This window comes from Anser cygnoides, chromosome 12 (genome assembly GCF_040182565.1).
Source record: "Anser cygnoides isolate HZ-2024a breed goose chromosome 12, Taihu_goose_T2T_genome, whole genome shotgun sequence".
NCBI lineage: Eukaryota > Metazoa > Chordata > Aves > Anseriformes > Anatidae > Anser > Anser cygnoides.
The window spans coordinates 6,636,363-6,654,300 of record NC_089884.1 but is presented as its reverse complement, the minus strand read 5'-3'; the positions used below and the strand labels follow the sequence as shown (position 1 = coordinate 6,654,300).

Below are 17,938 nucleotides of genomic sequence, written 5' to 3'. Positions count from 1 at the left end.
TTATTGTAGCCAGGCATATGTTAAGACTGGGAATCCCGGGTTGCTTTCTGCTCAGTATAATGGTGGTTTTGGTTCCCATTCTGAGCTGTGTGTTCATGTCACAGTCTAAGACGAGTTCAAGGTGGCTCAAAAATGTTTTGGATTCCACTTCTAAAAGTCTTCAGAGGTGCTGTCTTTAAAAAAAAAAAAAACACAAACAAAACCCGTAAGATGCACCAGCTGTGAAGGGTGTTTTCAGTATCCAAGGAAGTAAAATATATGTGACTTAATATGCCTGATTAAAATCTATTCTATTGCAAATAAAACAAGGATTTTGCAGCATTATAGCTTAATGGATTTTAAGGAGATCTATGTGTTTAATCAATGCTGTTTTCTAAAAATTCTGAAATATAAAGAAGAGTAGCTATTTAATTGCATATATATTAAAATGTATTTAGTCAATTTAGTTAAAGCTTTTCTATGGGAGGTAATTAAAACATATGAAGGCAGAATCTTCTGGCACTTGGGTATGGATGCTTTACTGCTGACATTAGACAGGCTACGCATATGCCACATGCGTCTTAATCTTAGAATCCAAAAATTTGTGTTATAGTCTGCAAAGGTTGTATTTCTTCATTAGCTGTTCCCAAGGCATCAAAAATCCCAGAGGATGTCAAAGGACATTAATTTTTATCACAACATGGAATCTTTCAGGTCTGAATGGCAGCACACAGCTGCTGGGGGCTTTCTGAACTTGATTACAGCTCCATATATCTCTAGGCAAAACAGAGGAAGGAGTTGTCAGTGGCAAGCGAAATGTTCAAAATGCATGAAGTGTTTTATTGTTTGAATGATCAACTGTGGTCTCTAGAATGTGTTCCAAGGGGTTAGCTGTTTTCAATGGGAAATACCACAAATATGTAATAAAAGTAGAAATTGACCTTTCTTGTGAGTTGTAGCTTCCTTTTTATTCACAAGTACTTAGTGTGTGCAAAAGAAATTTGTATCTTTGGAAGCACATGCAAAACCAACAAATCATTCCATGATTACTGCAAAATAAATGCTCCTTTACAGCTGGCTTATGCTTATTAGTAACTGTGCATATTTGTAAATGATGCTTTGCTGTTGAAATTTTGAAAAAGATTGTACGTGTCCATTTTAAATGGACTTTTACCAGATTACCAGATTCCAGATATTTTCATTGCTACTGTCTTCCAAGTATCAGAGAAATTGAGAAAAAAAAAAAAAAAGTAAATCAGTAAATCTTTGCAAGGTGTGGCAACTAATGGAATGGGGTGCTCCCCTTACTGTGTCAGAGCTTGAGAAAAGGAAGAAGAGGATACAGAATGGAAATGCTGAAATGTTGAACAGGTACAGAAATTAAGTTGCAGAGCCCTGTCCTATCCCTTTTCTACCCCGACTTGACCCTGGGAATTTCAAAATCCATATCGTGGAATTTTGTGTCCTCCGAGATACAGAACACGCAAAGATGCAGCACTTTGACAGAAGAAAATGTGGTTTCTTGGATGGATTTTGTTTTGAAGTGCAGTCCTGAGGAGGCACTGGGTTTAGGGAAGAGCAGCACTGATACTTGTTAATATCAATACCCTGAGTATAGTGTTTGCTGTCAGAGGTAATTTGGGTTAGATTAGAGCTGTGCAGAAGGAAATTCACAGCTGTGGATAATGGATCCCCAAAAGGCAAAAGTGTCGCTGGTATGAACCTAATGGAAGAACCTCTCCCCACCCCCCCCCCCCCCCCCCAAGTCTGTGAAATATAATTCTTCCTCCTTGATAAGAGATGAGGTATATTTGAACAGGAAGAGAAGGTGCTAAACTCACGGATTGAGTTCACTGAACCTTGCTCAGAGATTTGCTTCTTCAGACCTTCAGGAAAATGATAGAGTAGGAATGGCATACATACGGAACTGAGCTAATCCCTGGGGCACTAGGAAGGCATCTGCCTTGCAGTTATCAGTTAAAAGTAAGTAAGAATACTAATCTGACCTTCACTTTAACTAAACAATTTGTTATCAAAGGTGGTTTACTGATGTAATGATATCAAATAACAAAATGTAGATTAAAAAGTTCCAAATTCCTCAGATTTCTAGTATCGCATACCAATTGTAGTATATAAAACAGCCAGGTGTGGGAGACAGATCATGCCAACAAATTAAAGCTAATCCCTGCTTTTCTTATTTTGTCTGTAGTCCTTGTGAAACTCATACAGGAGTAAAAGGTTAAAATCCCAATTTGGATCATTTTTACGAGAAGATACTTTGGGCGGCATAGGTTTTACTGAGATCAGATTGATAGCAACATTACAAATGTTTTAAGTGTTAACATTAAATGTTTAATTGTTTCATTTTTTAGTATCAGATCTGAATTTCTCTTTAGGAGTTCAACTTTAAAATAATCACAATAGTGGAAATTGCTTCTGTACCTCCATTGAATGGAAAAGTAGGGGTTTCTCAAACTTTTTGATCACCCTAGAGCTAAAATGACAGAATTTTTAATTCAAAGGATGATTACTTATTAATTTCTGGGGGTGTAAGAAGATGTGTGGTCTTTTTTTTTTAAGTTGTTTTTTTCCTGCAGGTGTAAGAAAAACTAATAAAGGGAAAAATAGGACTAATGGATGTTTCTGTTTAAATCTAAATCTATTGAGACCTTTGTTCCTTCCACAAACTTTATGAAATTGTACACTCAAGGTTTTATAGAGGTAATGAATAATGATTGAGATGGTTGACCTATATGGCTGCATGTATTTTATGAAGATATAGGAGCAGCTGCTCATAATAATTCCCATGTATTTGGTATGAAGGGAGAAGCAGAACAGTTTCAGTCCATTCCCATTAATCTCTTGGAAGTGGGGCAGAAGTATTTGCTGATCAACAGTGTCAAATCCTGCAAAGAAATCCAGTAGGATGAATTTGAGAGAATTTTCCTTGCTTATAGCTGGAGGTCATCCATCGGGGCTCTAAGTCCCGTGTTAGTACCTTGCCTTAAAATGAAGCCTGTCTAACAAGGATCCACAATTCTGTTAGCTGACAGGTGGCAATAGAGGCTATTTTTGCTGGCTTTTCAGTCAACACTCTTAGAAAAAGGGAAGTTAGGCATTAAGTATTCATTTTCACAATTCATAGAGTTAAGAAGTGCTTTTTTTTGTGTGTGTGTGTTTTCACTGTAGTAGTAAATGCTTTGGGGTCAGTGCTAGATTACACGTGGTACTGAGATCTGCTTCTGTCTGACTCTAAGTGATTTCTTCGTTGCTCAGTTTCCCATCATTGTTCCTTACATGATTGAGAGGAATTTCTGGAGATGGTTGTTTAACTTTTCTTTTTTTCTTTTCTGGGGAGCCGTAAGACTAGCCTTGGTTACCATCTTTGTGAATGTAGATATTTCCTCACAGAAGTAGTACCATTTTCTAGCTTTGAGAGAAAACAGCCTGGGTGTTCAGAGTTAGGGGATGGAAGAATTCGGTAGGCTGTGACTTTGCTTCTTTATGGAAGAGAAGGCACATCTCTCTGCCTTCTTTACTGGCCGTGACATAGGTCTACAGTTGCTTATGGGATTTGGGGGATATGGTAAGGCCTTTTCTGTTGAATTTTTGTGTAATTCCAAACAGTGTGAACTTTTCAAATCACTTGAGAAGTGCCCCAGATGGTGTGACATTCTGCTTCATGGGAAGATTTGAAAGTATTCCCTTTGCATAATTTCTGGTTAACTATTTCATTGCATTTGAAACGGGAGAACACCAAAGCCAAGAACTCTGTTGACATTTTGGTGGTGTTTGTTTAACCTCCTAGTGCACAGGCTACATTTGTTGAAAAATATTATTCTTACCTTTGCAAATCATCAGTAATTAATTCCCTTGGAAATATCTACTGCTGCACACAGTCAGCCTGGGAGTCTGCTGACAGATCATAGTTTTACATCAGGTGCTAACAAATTGATTATTAAATTTTGTAACTAACTGATTTATAGCAGCAACTTAATTTCTGTATCTCTAATGTATTCACTTATTGCATTTTAAAATAATGCAGAGCAGTTGTATTGCTTTGATTCTAATGGTGAATTTAGCACAGCATATAAGATCTGAATGACTTGCCTGATACAAGGCTTAGTGATGTATCACAGGGTTGTGAAGTGCACAAGATATTCAGTGGTTTTCAGCTGAGATATTCACAGTTAAGAATGTCCTTGTTAATTCTACATGCTTTTTAACTTTCACTAAATTGTAGCTACATTTACCAGCATGATGAGAGTTTTCTACAATTGCTGGGTAGCTTGCAGTTTAAGCAGTATATTCTTGAGTCTCAGTCATGCTGTGAATGATAAGAAACAGTGACTACATGCTATGGTGGAGCAGCTTATGTTCAACTCCCAGAACATACTTAAATTGTAATGGTAGAGCACATTAGCTCGCTGGGTGTGATGTAAGTCAGTGACTGAAGGCATTTTAAGGAGACATAAGGGTAAATTTTCAAAACATTCAAGGTTTTAACTACATGGTGTTTCCAGAAATATCAAATAGGTGTCATGGTTAAAAGGAGCAGCTTGGTAATGCCAATACCAGGAGTAAATACTAAAGAAAATTTTCTTTTGCTGGTGACATTTTTTGTTGGTCTTAGTTGTGCCTTTGATGTAGAATTAGAAACGACTTGAAACCAAGGGGAGATTTTTTTTTTTCCTTGGGCTCAGGGGGAAGCCTAATGTAGATCACAGCAGTGTTTTTAATGAACTTGTGAAATCAAGGTCATAGTTCTGCTATCACTTAAAAATACTCCTGTCATAAAGCAAAGCTGTAGTGCCAGATGTGTGGTGTGAATTGTCAAGTATCTTAAAAATTTTGTTCCTGCATAATGATATGTTCAGTGATACAGAGCTCTGCACCACTGAGATTAGAATCTGTCATCTGTGGCTGAAATTCATAACCATATGATGGCTGTTACATAGGTAATGTGAAATGGGTATGTAATTTCATTCATTTCCTGGTGTGTAAATGTCCAGGTCACAAAAACTTAGATGACAATTTTCAGTAATTGGACCTTTGTTAGCAGTCATACCAGAGACACCAATAGCTTAGTGGTCATGGATTCAGATCCGAGAGGTGCCTCTTTTGGAGCTGAAATGAAGCACAACAGCAGTAGCTGTTGATATGACCCTTTAGGTTTCTTTTCTGTGACGTTTTCTAGAGAAACCACTTTTAAAAAATTTCAAAGCACTAACACTAATTAAAAATGTAGCAATTCTAAAAGGTAATCTGATATTACTTTTTTAGTAGGATATTAGTTTAAAATGTTTCTGTATTCATTTTTGTTTCTTCACAGATTTTTTATAGAATATTGTAAATACTTTTAACTTTACTGTCTCTTTAATTTTAATTATCTGTATTAAAAGAAGAACAAAATAGTATTCAAAAAAATAAAAAATATCATGAAAAAGACAAGCATAATTTTATTTCTTTTATAAAACCCAATTAAATGTACTTACATTTTAAGAGACTACATTTTATAGTTTTATAATTCTAGAATTCTCTTTTTAATTAATTAAGCTGACAGATTTAGGTATAGAGTGCATATTTTGCCTCTGGTAGTTATTGTGTAATTAGTATTAATGAAGGATATTAGAATTTGGATAGGTGGAATATAATGCTGATTCATTTGTGGGTCCTTTCCATCTTACTCTGGTATGTTACTTCATACTACATATGACAAGTATCAAATAGAGTTACAATCTTTTTATAAAACAGTACCATATTTGCTTTTGCAGGGAATGATGATGGTATTTTCTGTATTACTGCAGTACTCACGTGCCCCAGTTCTGAAACAGAAGGCTCTTGTACCAAAAAAGCATCTATGTTGAAGAAACTTGTTCCTTTTCCCAGCAGATTTACAAATCTGTAAATTAATTCTTGCCAGAGCTTTACATAAACTTTTAGAAGAGATGATGAATCATCCAAAGTTTCCCCACATGCACTCAATCTTCATAAGGCTTTGTTTTCCTCTTGGCAGATGCATCTCTAACAGGCAAAACAAACTTGGATTTAAAATATTTTGTTAAAATATACCTCAAAAGATTGGATATCTTTTTAAAAATATGGTCTTGAATATCCTAGCAAATAGTCTGTTCCATGCAGTGTTGGGTGAAGCTGTAAAGGCACAAAAAAAAAAAAAAAACGAAAAAAAAAACCTCTGCCTTTGTGCAAATTGGTTTGAGCAGAAAAAGAGAACCTTGCCTTTAAAAGGACAGTCCCCTTTTATCTTCAGTTACTCTTGCAGATGCAGCATGTATATGAAGATGTTACGTGTGTTACTGCCCAAAAGGAAAATCAGAAATTCAGCACTTCCGAAAATGAGCTTCCCAAAGTGCACAGATGTTTCATACTGCTTCTGAAGCTTTTTGTTATTTTTGTTTTCCAAATTGGCACAAGTACAGATACTAGCTTCTTAATTTCTTATAAAACCAGATTATAGTGGTAACTTCCCAACAGGTTCAACAGTTGAAATTTATTTTAATAAAGACATGTAGCCTACTCTTTATGTCCCTGATCATGCAGAGACTTCAGTATTTAGCTAAGGTACATTTAATTCCACAAGAAATGTTCTTGAAAACTGGGCTATCAAAACCCAAGGTTTTCAAACATACATGAGGGAACCTAATTCAGTGTTTGTTTGACAACCTGGGACATTTTTCATGTTCTTTTCCAGAATTCCTTTTGCAGATGCTCATAGTGGAGATTTGAGCCATGTAGGAAAATGATCTGATGATGCTGGGTCTCCATCTTCTTTTGTGTGTAGGGCTGTGAGGAAATAAGTTGAAAAGAATGGAGGGCAAACAGCTTTTTTTCCTAGTTGTGCTTCAGTTATTATCTTTAAAATTAGAGTTTATGTTGGGTGGTTGATTTTGTATTTGTCACAGGATTTGGTCAATTACAGTAAAGATGAAGTGAGAACGGGCTGCTCAAACAAATGCAATGATTTAAATATTTTGGTGTTAGGATGTCACAGCTACTAGTACACAGTGCAGGGGTGAAAGGCATTTGTTTGCCAGGCATTACTTTCTGTAACCTTTCCTATTTAATTATTCTGGAGCAGGGATGCCAGATGCAGACTGAAGTCTGAGGTCTACAGCTCTGTTACCTTTGCTTAGGTCTGTTGCATTGGATTCTTACTCAAGGACAAGAATACAGTATTATTGCCCAGCTTTTCTCAGTCATGAAACAGTCTCGCAAATGCAGATATATCTGAGGTCCGTGAATCAGAGCCTTTGCTGTGTTTCACAAGTATTTGAAAAAGCAAAGAACAGGAAGGGTGTTTGTCCTTGGTCTTGCTATTGAGATTAAGACATCCTTCTCTCACCTTGGTGCTCACGGGGCTGTTTTTCACTTTTTCCCTCAGTCTTTTGCACAGCAGTGCAGCACCTTGCTCTTCCTTAAATACACTTTCCCAGAGGTGCCGGCAGCGTCACCGAGTGTCTCAGCCATACACTGTGGTGGGCTCGTTGTGCAGCCGGCATGGGGCAGCCCCCACCTCTCCTCACGGAGCCCAGCCCTGCGGCCTAGGCCTTGACGCCTACGCTCAACTCGCACGTTGACCTGGTTCACACAGGAATGCATTTAGATGTATTTCGCTGAAACTTCTTGACTCAATTTTGTTCTTTAATTCTTCTGATTATTCAAGGCCTCTTCACATCCTGATCTGCAATGCTGCCACTTTCGGTGCCCCATGGTGCTTGACAGAGGATGGCCTGGAGTCCACCTTCCAGGTGAATCACTTGGGGCATTTCTATCTCGTCCAGCTTCTGGAAGATGTTTTACGCAGCTCGTCTCCTGCAAGGGTCGTGGTGGTGTCCTCAGAATCACACAGGTTGGTTAATGTTACAGTGCGCTTTCGATTTCATTGAAATCTGCAATCCTTAAAACAGAGAATGGCTATGGTGGAACTGCAAAAGTTTTTAAAAATGAAAGGCCCTGCTCTAAAGCATGTGTTTGAATAATCTTTTTAAAAATACAAGGATTGCCAATGTCTGGATGTTACTGCATTTGGTTCTATTGCTGTATATAAAGCGGGTTCTAGTTTTGTAATAATATGGAGGTATTTTTTGATCATTCTTTGTATGAATGCAGATTTTCACCACATTTCAGAACACTTATTGATTTTGCTAGGAGATGGAATAATAATTGATTAAATCTGAATGGCATGACCTATATTGATTTGTCATTCAACAACTTCAACATCTTACCAAGAAGAATGTGCAGTTATTTTAGCAGGAGAAACAATGCAATTAAAAACTGCTAGATGAAATCCAATTGTTTTATAATGAGAAATTAGGGAATTCAATGCAAACATTAGCTGTACAATATAAATGGGAACTAGTATAGTTAATACATATTAAAAATCTGCCCATACCTCTTTTGATGAAAATTTTAATTAAAATATTAGATGCTCATCATTCTACTGCCGTGAGAAGTACAGTTGGCAAAACAGACATTGAGATTTGCCTTATTTCAGATGTGCTTGAGGTGTTTGTGTTAATAACTGAAAAGAATGATTTGATTTAAATTAGAAAGTTCCTTGTAGTGCAAAATTAATACCCCAATTCTGACTTTTAGTGGGCACAAGCCACTTACTGGCTTCTGATTTAGTTCAGAAGTTGTTTTAGTTACCGTTCTTACCGTTTTCTGATTTAGTTACCGTTGATTTCTGTTTCAATTCTGGTTGTGTGTAACAGCTCTAGCAAACCCAAAGGAAGAATGTGTGTGTGTTGTTTTTTTTCTTTTTTTTTTTCCTGCCTTCATATTTCTGAAATGTTTTAGTGACCCAGAATGAAGCTTATTTTTTTAATCACGTTTCCATAAAATGTAACCCCAGGGACCTGGTAGAGAGAGACCAGCCAAGGGTCAGACTGAAACCTTTATCACTTCCAAACACAGGGGCTTATGGTATAAATGACACACTGCAGATAGATTTACTTTTACCATTTTAAATTTATGATGGCTGAAATGAAAGGAAGCAATAGAAAATGCCAGTAATAATCCTCCCTGGTGTTAAAAGACATGAAATGTCTAGTAATTAGGTGGTAACAAAATCTGGACATCCTTATCTTTGGAAATCACACCAGGTCTGTGAAAGCAAGTAGCAGAGTCCTGTTAAGAGTGAGGAAGGCTACTGCAGGGCAGGCAAGATAGCTCTAGAAATAAATCTGCCAACTGCAATCACTTGCCAGATGTGGATGGCACAATGGGATACGTATAAATGAGCTGTTATTTAATGGGAGATTATGTTGAATTGTCAGCTGCTTGTTCCCCTTTGTAAGTTTGTGTCTGATAGTACTTTAAATGGCATCTTTGTTTTTCACTGTATTAAGCATTACGTATAACCAGAGCTCACAACTCTGGACATCTGTATCTGTTTTCAAAAACATTTTTTAAAGTTCTCATTGCTAACTCAGTAAAATCAGCAAAGGTTTATAGAAGTCCATCAAAAAATAAGTAACAGTCTATGTTTGAGAAAATAATAAACACAACTACTTGATTTCCCCCTTTTTGAGGGGTGCAATTCATGTCATATCTTAACATTTAAACTGGCCATTTTAAATTACTTTGGTTTTGCCACCAGTCTGTTTAATGGACAAAAGCTGGTGTAAGCAGTTAGTTTAGACATTAGGTATTATTGGGTAGTAGTACTTTCTGACCTACTTGAGAACTCTGAGCCTTAAACTATGTTGTAAAACAGAAGTGTTGGTATCTAATTACTTCCATAAACCTTGGCTGGATCTTTTTGCTGGAGTCAAGACCCCCTGTTAGGCGAAAAATAAAGTCCCATGTTTGCAGAAAATATTATACTAGACTGCTCCAAGGCAAAATATTTATTTGCCTCTCTGGTTCTTCGTTCTTTTTTAGTTACTTACCTGGATTCAGCACAAATGAAATCTATTTAAATTAGGCTTTTGGGTACTTTAAGAACATCATATTAAAATCTGAATAATAAGTAGGTTGACTTTCCTTCTGTTTTTATTTCTGTGTAGTTAATTTGATTGTACAGCCCTTATCCTACTGAATTCAATCAGATTGCCGACATAAGTAAGATTGACTCACATAAGTACCCTTGCAGGATGGGACTGAAATTATGCCAGTGTGTTTCCATTGTACAGGATACACAAAGTATCTTATTTATAGATTATTTCTGGTATCCTAAGTGGTTACTTGAGGAATGAATATAGGAAATTCCTCCCAGAATAGTCCTGTTAATTTCAGAAATGTATGTTATTTAACTGAAAATTATGAATGAGAAATTTTGTTGTTGAAATTGAAGGACCAATTCTTCAAGATACAGGACATCCTGGATTCCTCTTCAGTTCAAATACTGTAGTTGCTTTTCTCTAAGTGCATTATAATTCTGCTCACAAAATGGATATAGAAATTCCAGCTGATCTCTTCATTTTTGGCCATGAGATGCAAAATTAGTAAAGATATTTTAAAACATTTTTCTAGTGTGTACTATAATTATGTTTATCCCTGTTCTCCCTAGCTGATTCTGAAAACTCAGTATTAAAAAGAGCTTGCTAAATCCATTTTATTTTTAGTAGCTCTTCTGAGTGGAACAAAGGTCTGTAACTAAATGTAGTATTTTTTTTTCTAATATTAAAATATACCAGTAAATTGATAAATCAAAATTGTATGAATTGGAAAAAGTACTATATGAAAAATTCCTTTTCTTCATCTAAATGTCTTTAGAACATTCACTACTTTGTTATTAAAAAAAAAAAAAAAAAGGAAAGAAACAAACAGCTGGTGTTTAATGACTCTGTCAGACCCAATTAAAAAACATCAACTAGTTACTTTGATTTGTGTTCAGCCATGCCATGGGTATACTTAAAAACATTATACTCTGCCAGAACTCATTTTGGCTTTGTTTACGTTTATCTTTTAAACATATAAGACTATTGATGGCAAGTTACCAAGGTTATAACCCCTTTATATTCATCAATTTTTAATCTAAAAAAGAGTCTAAGAGGCAGTGAGACTCATCCATAGTTACTTGAACACTTAAATGAAAGTGTGCAGTATATGAACACTGGATGAAATAATCAGGGGAAGGGAAGAAGGGGAAATAAAAGGATGCTGTTTTTCTCTGTTTCTAAGACAGTGCTATTTTATCCTGCATTATTTTCTGCAAGTTATTTGTGCTTTTGTGTACCTATGGCAAAATATTTTTCAGGATTTAAAATAATGTAATTCATAAGTTATATACAATGCCTTTAAATCATTAAAACATTTTTTTGACTTGTTTTTACTTATTATTTATGTATGATAATTATTCAATAATTTTACTGCTATATTGTATGTGACTATTCCTTGGGCTTCAAACAATTTCCAGTAGATACTTGCAACTGCTAAATAAGCTGTTGTTTTATTTTGATTCTAGCCAAGTTCTACTCAGCTGTCTGTCTACATTTTATGTTGTTCTTAATGAGAGTGAAATTAACTGTGGGGTATCTAAGGAATATGTCCTGTTTTTTAGATTTACAGAAATTAAAGACTCCTCTGGAAAACTCGATTTCAGCCTGCTTTCTCCATCTAAGAAGGAGTATTGGGCTATGTTGGCCTACAATCGTTCCAAGCTTTGCAATATACTGTTCTCCAATGAGCTGAACCGACGCCTTTCTCCCCATGGGGTGACATGTAATTCAGTCCATCCTGGAAATATGATGTACTCCTCCATTCATCGTAGTTGGTGGGTGTATACCTTGCTGTTTACCTTGGCTCGACCTTTCACCAAATCCATGGTAAGTGAATGACTTACAGTATTTTACACATCTTCAGTTTTCAAATCAGGGGAGTAAAAAATCCAGATGTATGTATTTGCTTTGACCTTTTGCCTTTCATAACTACAACCCTGATTCTAATGACAAACATAATGTCAAGATAGTGAGTGCTCTAGAAAAAGATACTTCAACCATTTTAGATTGTCAATCTGCAGTAAAGTCACCACGTTAGATGGATTGCATGACTGCCATGTTTGAGTATGTGGTTTTCACTTGCTGTGATTAAGGTAGTTGTATATTTTAGGTGTGGGATAGTTTAGAATTATTTCTGTGCTAAGTACATGTAAAACTTCAGAAAAATTCTTTGGTTTTTAAGTGGAATATGCTTGACTGCATTTTTTATGTAGACAGATGGCCCAGTTAGAAAAGATACTACAGGCATTATTAATGGCTGAGGGAAAGTGCTTTCAGTGGTAAAAGCACTTTCATTCATATTTAAAAATAAAAACAACAGTGATTTTCTTGATTCTTATAAAGCACTGAAGACAGTGGGAGTTTTCCCTTGTCTTCACATTGGACTTTGGATTGGGATGAAGATGCAATGAAAGGCTATGCTGTTCTTTCATAGACAACATTAATAAGCTTCATTATATAAGAAATTTCAGCATCTCTAGTGTTTGGAGGCAGTTACTCTTATCTCTTGAACCTCTGACACAGATTACTTTTAAGGAGTCTGAAGTCATTTTCTGAGCAGAAGATGACTTTCGCTTCATTGAGAACTGGGTTCCTTTTAACCTTATTGACTGTTTCTCACCCGTTTTCTTTTTCTGACAAAGAATGATATTAGTAAAACAAGAACAAGGGGAGGAAGTCTCCCTCGAATATTTGGAGGTAGGAGTCAGGGAAATGGAAAAAATAACACCCCTGCAGAACACGGCAATTTGTTCAGGCCCAAATGAGGCCCCTTTTACAAAGGACTTCATGACTGACATGAGTAGTTGTTGTGTAACGTAAATTACTGTCTCCTGAGCTGGTGATAGAGACCAAATTAATGGCTTTTATTTGAAAAAGAGCGGGGAAGCAATTGTAGCTTAATCTACAGCATAACCTATAGAAGCTGAGCAAATCACTGGTGGAACTTGTATATATAGCTACAAAAAAAAAAAAAAAGGATTGCTTGTACATTGAAATCCAGTTCAGAGTGAGACAATGAAATTCATCTTAATTTTTACTGGGTTAATGTAAGTGGAAAACACATCTTAGTGTGTTTAAAACTTTTGTTACGTGTCCAAAAATGAACAGCTTCTTGAACAATACAGAATTTTCAGTAATGTCCACGGAGCAAAAATATAAACAGCCTTTCTAGCGTGGTATGCTGACAATGAAGCAGTCAGAATAGTCCTCACACCTCTAACCTCTGCCTGCAGTTTGCAGCCTGTACATATGCAAAACCTATTTATGTCCATGAGATTGGTGAGTGAGCCTTCTGGCAGCTTGGGACAAGTAATAATGTCTTTCAACAGCATGTTTCTTGACCAGAACTTTTAAAACCATGTCTCTGCTGTGTTGGGGATAGTTTATACAACAAATTCTTGAAGTTCTCCTGAGAATGGATAAATGAATGTTATCAACGTCCAGTGAAAAGGATCCAGTCTGTGGAACTTTTATGAATTGTTAGTTTTATTTGCTCTGACGTATTTTCACAGAGGAGCCTTTTGTGTTTGTTGCTCAGATAAACTCATCCTCTAAGGAAAAAAGTGAAACTCTCAAGTTCATTTTGAAGTCTTTAAAACGACTGATAGATTTTTTGATAGTATCTTTTTATGGGTGGTATGTAAAAGAGAATACAAAATACAGTACAAAAGATACCAACACTGAACAACAGTGCACCCTAGTCCGAGCCTAAATGCTTCAGTAAGTCCTTCTGTGTTTGTATGTAATTCACTGAGGTTATTTGAGCGTTATGATGGTGGATATGGATGGGGGTAAGAGTCAGTCTCGTAACTCATTGTGATATTAATTTTTATGTTCCCTTGAACCTCATCACTGACCTGGAGTAAATTTTGCTGTGGATCTTTCTGTGGGCTTCCTCTCAGTATTCCTGTGGCAACTCACCCCAGAGCTTAGATGAGTTTTTTTGGTCAGAATACTGGGTGCTTACCTTAGAGCTTAAAGCTGCAGTCCCAAGGTTATGAACTTGCCTGTTCCTGTGGTTTGCAAGGATGTCTGCATTGCTGCATCATGCTGCATTGTACAACATTTAAAGTGGTTGCAACTGAGCTGGGTCCGTACCATGGAGAGATCCATGTCAAGTCTCTGAGGAAAGAGGTAAGGTTTATCAGTTCAGGAAAGGTGCCATGCAGGTACGGCTGTACCAGGACTGTGGCACGGGGAGAGCCTAACTCCTCTGCAGCCAGTCTGAGCTCTTTGCTACATTTTGAACTGTAAGGGTTTCTGGGCTTTGTACAGATATGTTCGCACATGTACATACATGCAAATGTCTATACAAACACACATGCATGTATTGACTGCAGCCACACCTGATTCTAACTGGGGCTTTTCATTTTGTTGTAGTAAAAGCTATTCATTAAAAAAAAAAAATCTTTAATTTGTATTTCACCAAGATGGACTAAAAACATTTCTTGAGAGCGGTGAATAGGTCAGAATAACACTCATAGTTACAGCCATTTTGGAAATTTTGAAGCTACATGCAGGAGTAAATTAGAAAATATGTTTGTTTCCCTACTAGTTTATTCAGAAAAACGGAATTCTTGTGTTCTGTTCTGGCTCCAAGTTACTACTGAAAGCATTAGTCTTCATGCTTCTGACTTAGTTGTCATCATTCTTTATGGCCCTTATAAAGTTATCTGTCACAGCAGTTCAGTAATTATTTTATTTCCAAGAATGAACAAATATAGAGTGTGTATCTGAAAACTTTTTATTTTATAGTTGTTCTGTTCTTGAATTTTGAACAGCTCCACATTGGTTAATGAGGATGTAATATTTTCTTCAGAAACGCATGTTATTGCATGCTGTGAATCTCTATTTTTGGGAGAGGTCATGCAGCCTCTGGCACGTGGCTCTTGGGATACTCAGCATGACAGAACTTAGCTTAGGAAACACTGCCGGTAGCTGTTCAGTTTTAGCTGATTCCCTGAGGCACTGAGAAGCAGTGTTCTAATATCACACTTCTTATTTTTCTGTTTGCTGTTATTTGCTGTGACTACAGTGACTCAATTTCTGTAATTAGGACGCTTCACAAAGTCATGCAACTTAAAGCTTCTGCTTAAGGAATAGTGCTGCAGATCACCCTTCTTTATAACCTCTATTTCCTAAAATGAACAAACATGCTTAGATATGATTGGTCTGTCTTTCAAGTGTGAGGCTTTTAGATATATAATTTTAGTTGTTTCTGTAAGTGGCTCGTACCTCACTGAAAGAAGTGCAACATTTCTAAACCTGTTTATGAGTGCTTACAGCACAAAAATGATAGCATGTTTGTGCTGGCTATAATGAACTTTTCTGTTGAATCACAGAGAGCTGTCTGGACAGCTTTTGAAACATAATACAATATTAATATTATTGATGGTTATAGGTGTACAGGAAGTACTTATATTAAGTAGAGCACTGGAAACTGAAAGAGTATTCCTTTTTTCCCCCCACCTCTTTCAAGATCTAAAATACAGATTTGTTAGACAGAACTAGAGAACAAGTACTTTTTGTAGAAAGCAATAGTAACTGCAGCTCTACTAATGTCCTCTTTTACTTACCTCTATATAATTACACATTATATTTGAAAAATCTTACAATATAATTAAATGTAAATTGAAACAAGTGGCCACTGTAAATAACAGATCGGAAGAGAAACTCTGAAAGGAAGATATGCATAGGCCATGCAGATGCTTAGTTGGTTTGATCTAAGACCTCAGGGTTGTGTTTTCTAGTGTTTTTTTCCTACCCCCACCCTCCCCGTCTCTCTTTCCCCTTATCTCCCTTTCTCTTTTCTCTTCTAGAAAGTAGGCTGAAAGTGAGTTTTAACTTTTTTTTTGTTGTATATTAATGCTAGTCATTCAGAACCCATTTCATTTTTTACTAGTTACACAGAAGATTAAAATTAAATACATTTTTTGTAAATTTCAAGCTTAAGCTGAATGTTATCTAGTGTCATCCCCAGATGATTTTGTGAGTGTACAATGGCATATAAAATTAGAAGCAGAATGCTATTATCGCACACTTGTGATAGTCTTACATAGAACCAAATATTTTTGTTGGCAGGTAACAGAGCAGAAAGAATATCATGTGTTGGAGTAGCAAGAGCTTAACAGATGTTTCAGTGAACTAAATTTTCAAATCCTTTTACATTAAGAAATGCCTAGGGTTTGTAGAAGTTCTGAGAATATTGGGTTACATTTCCTGTTGCAGTGCAAAGCCAGCCATTGTGCTAGAGTTTTAGCAGATGTGTTACCCCCTTTTAATGGTTGGGAATAAAACATTGGTTCTGTTGCTGAGATATAAATTACAACTAGAAGAGCTCAACCTGTCACCCTTAAACCTCCAGTTAGCCACAGTAAGACCATTCTGCTCTTAATTTTTTAATGTTGAAGGGACTGATACTTGAGCTACACTTTGATTTCCATCTCTTTCCCCAAAGATAGTAGCTTTTCAGAATTGGATTTTGTATTTAAAATATTTGCTATTGAGAATTATGAGGAATATTTTTAAGGGTTCCAAAGTCCTTCTGAATGTCTTAGTTCATGTAAAACAATGAATTTTTGTTTTTCTGATATTATCGCAGGAGTGTTTTAGGCAGTTGGCATGTACTTCAGTGCTCATGCAGGCAAGAGGGAAACCCCTGTGCCTACAGCTGCTTCAGTGGTTTTTCTTTTGCCATACATTGAAAGTGTCTATGTTTAAATTTGTTGTGATGATTTGCACTCACACCTAACATCTACTTAGAAATTCAGTTCTGGCAAGAAATGAATCTGCACCTAAAGGAGTGACTTGCTTCTACCTAATGGTCACATCTGTTTGGTTTTGATGGAAGCTCAAAAGAGACCTTACAATCTCATCATCTCATCTCTTTCTCCTCCATTCTTCCCTAAAGAAGCTGGAATAACCTTTAGAGTGGGGGATAGTGTTCTCTCTCTAAGTAAACGTTTTTGCTGTCCAAAGATCTGTGTGGGCTGCGTTGAATTGATCTTGGCTTCCTTTGCTGAATTCACAGTTCAGGCCAAATTCTGCCCGCAGCTGTGCATGAGCTGCTTCGAGAGCAGTCACGGGCAGGGTGGGTATATGTATGTTTCGGACTGGATTTTGGCCTACAATTTCTCTGTAGGGCATTATTGAAAATGCATTGGGGTTTCTTGAAAAGCAACAGGCAATTCTTTTTGAAAAGAGCCTCCCAGTTTATATTTGATCAAAATGGCAGTTTCTTTTCTCAAATTGAAGCTTGGGTAGAAAGTGAAAGAGGAAGGGAGAGTGAAAGGGGATTAACTATCTACAGAATACTAGCATTTGTTGTGGAGTGTGTTATTTCTTTTGGAGAGTTTATAAATCACATAAGCAATTCTCCTGTTTTATATATTAATGTCTGGAGTGTAAATTTTAAAGCGATGCTAAGCAACAGCTCTCTTTTTTAACATGCAGGTTTGTGGAGTGTGTCTCTAGTAACACGGAGGGACAGTTATTTTGCTGAACCCTGACAGAATACGCTTCTTTGCAGAACACTGTCATCATATAAAATTGACTGAATTGGGTAAAAGGAAAGAAGGCATATGTGGAAGAATATTTTGATTGATTGTAATAGGATGGTAAAGTAATACCCCCAAAGTCATTGTTAATCATTCTGGAAGGACGGTGCAAAAATTCTTCCATGCACTTAGAATTTGCATCCTACCTAGTAATAAAATGTCATATAAGCTAGCTTATTATCAAACCTACATTTAACTGATATGTATTTTAACTTCCTGCTAAAATAAGCGTAGCACGAAATTTGAGGGTAAATTAAATCAGTTCCCCATAACCCTCACCACAGGAATGGAAAGTCATTATGAAAACCTATCCACGTGCCAAACAGAACAGCTCAGGGTCTCTGTGCAGAGGAGTGCTCGGGGGGGAGCAATGCTGTGGAATTTGCTGTGTCCTGCACACCCTCATAGCTCTTTGTGGAGCAGTTCTGTTATGTCCCA

The 17,938-nt window shown here is 36.6% G+C and overlaps 1 protein-coding gene across 7 annotated transcripts in view; it reads left to right on the top strand.

Annotated features, from left to right (window-relative positions):
* The window catches only part of WWOX (WW domain containing oxidoreductase), a 509,406-nt gene that overhangs the window by 115,305 nt on the left and 376,163 nt on the right, over positions 1 to 17,938 (top strand). For 6 of the 7 annotated variants that reach the window (XM_048068876.2, XM_067004754.1, XM_048068878.2 and 3 more), the window contains exons 7-8: positions 7,664 to 7,849; positions 11,507 to 11,771. In XM_048068876.2, the coding sequence (XP_047924833.1) occupies positions 7,664 to 7,849; positions 11,507 to 11,771 (451 nt within the window). Of the gene's footprint in view, positions 1 to 7,663; positions 7,850 to 11,506; positions 11,772 to 13,177; positions 13,358 to 17,938 lie in introns of those variants that run through there. The other variant, XM_067004757.1, reaches the window with a different exon arrangement.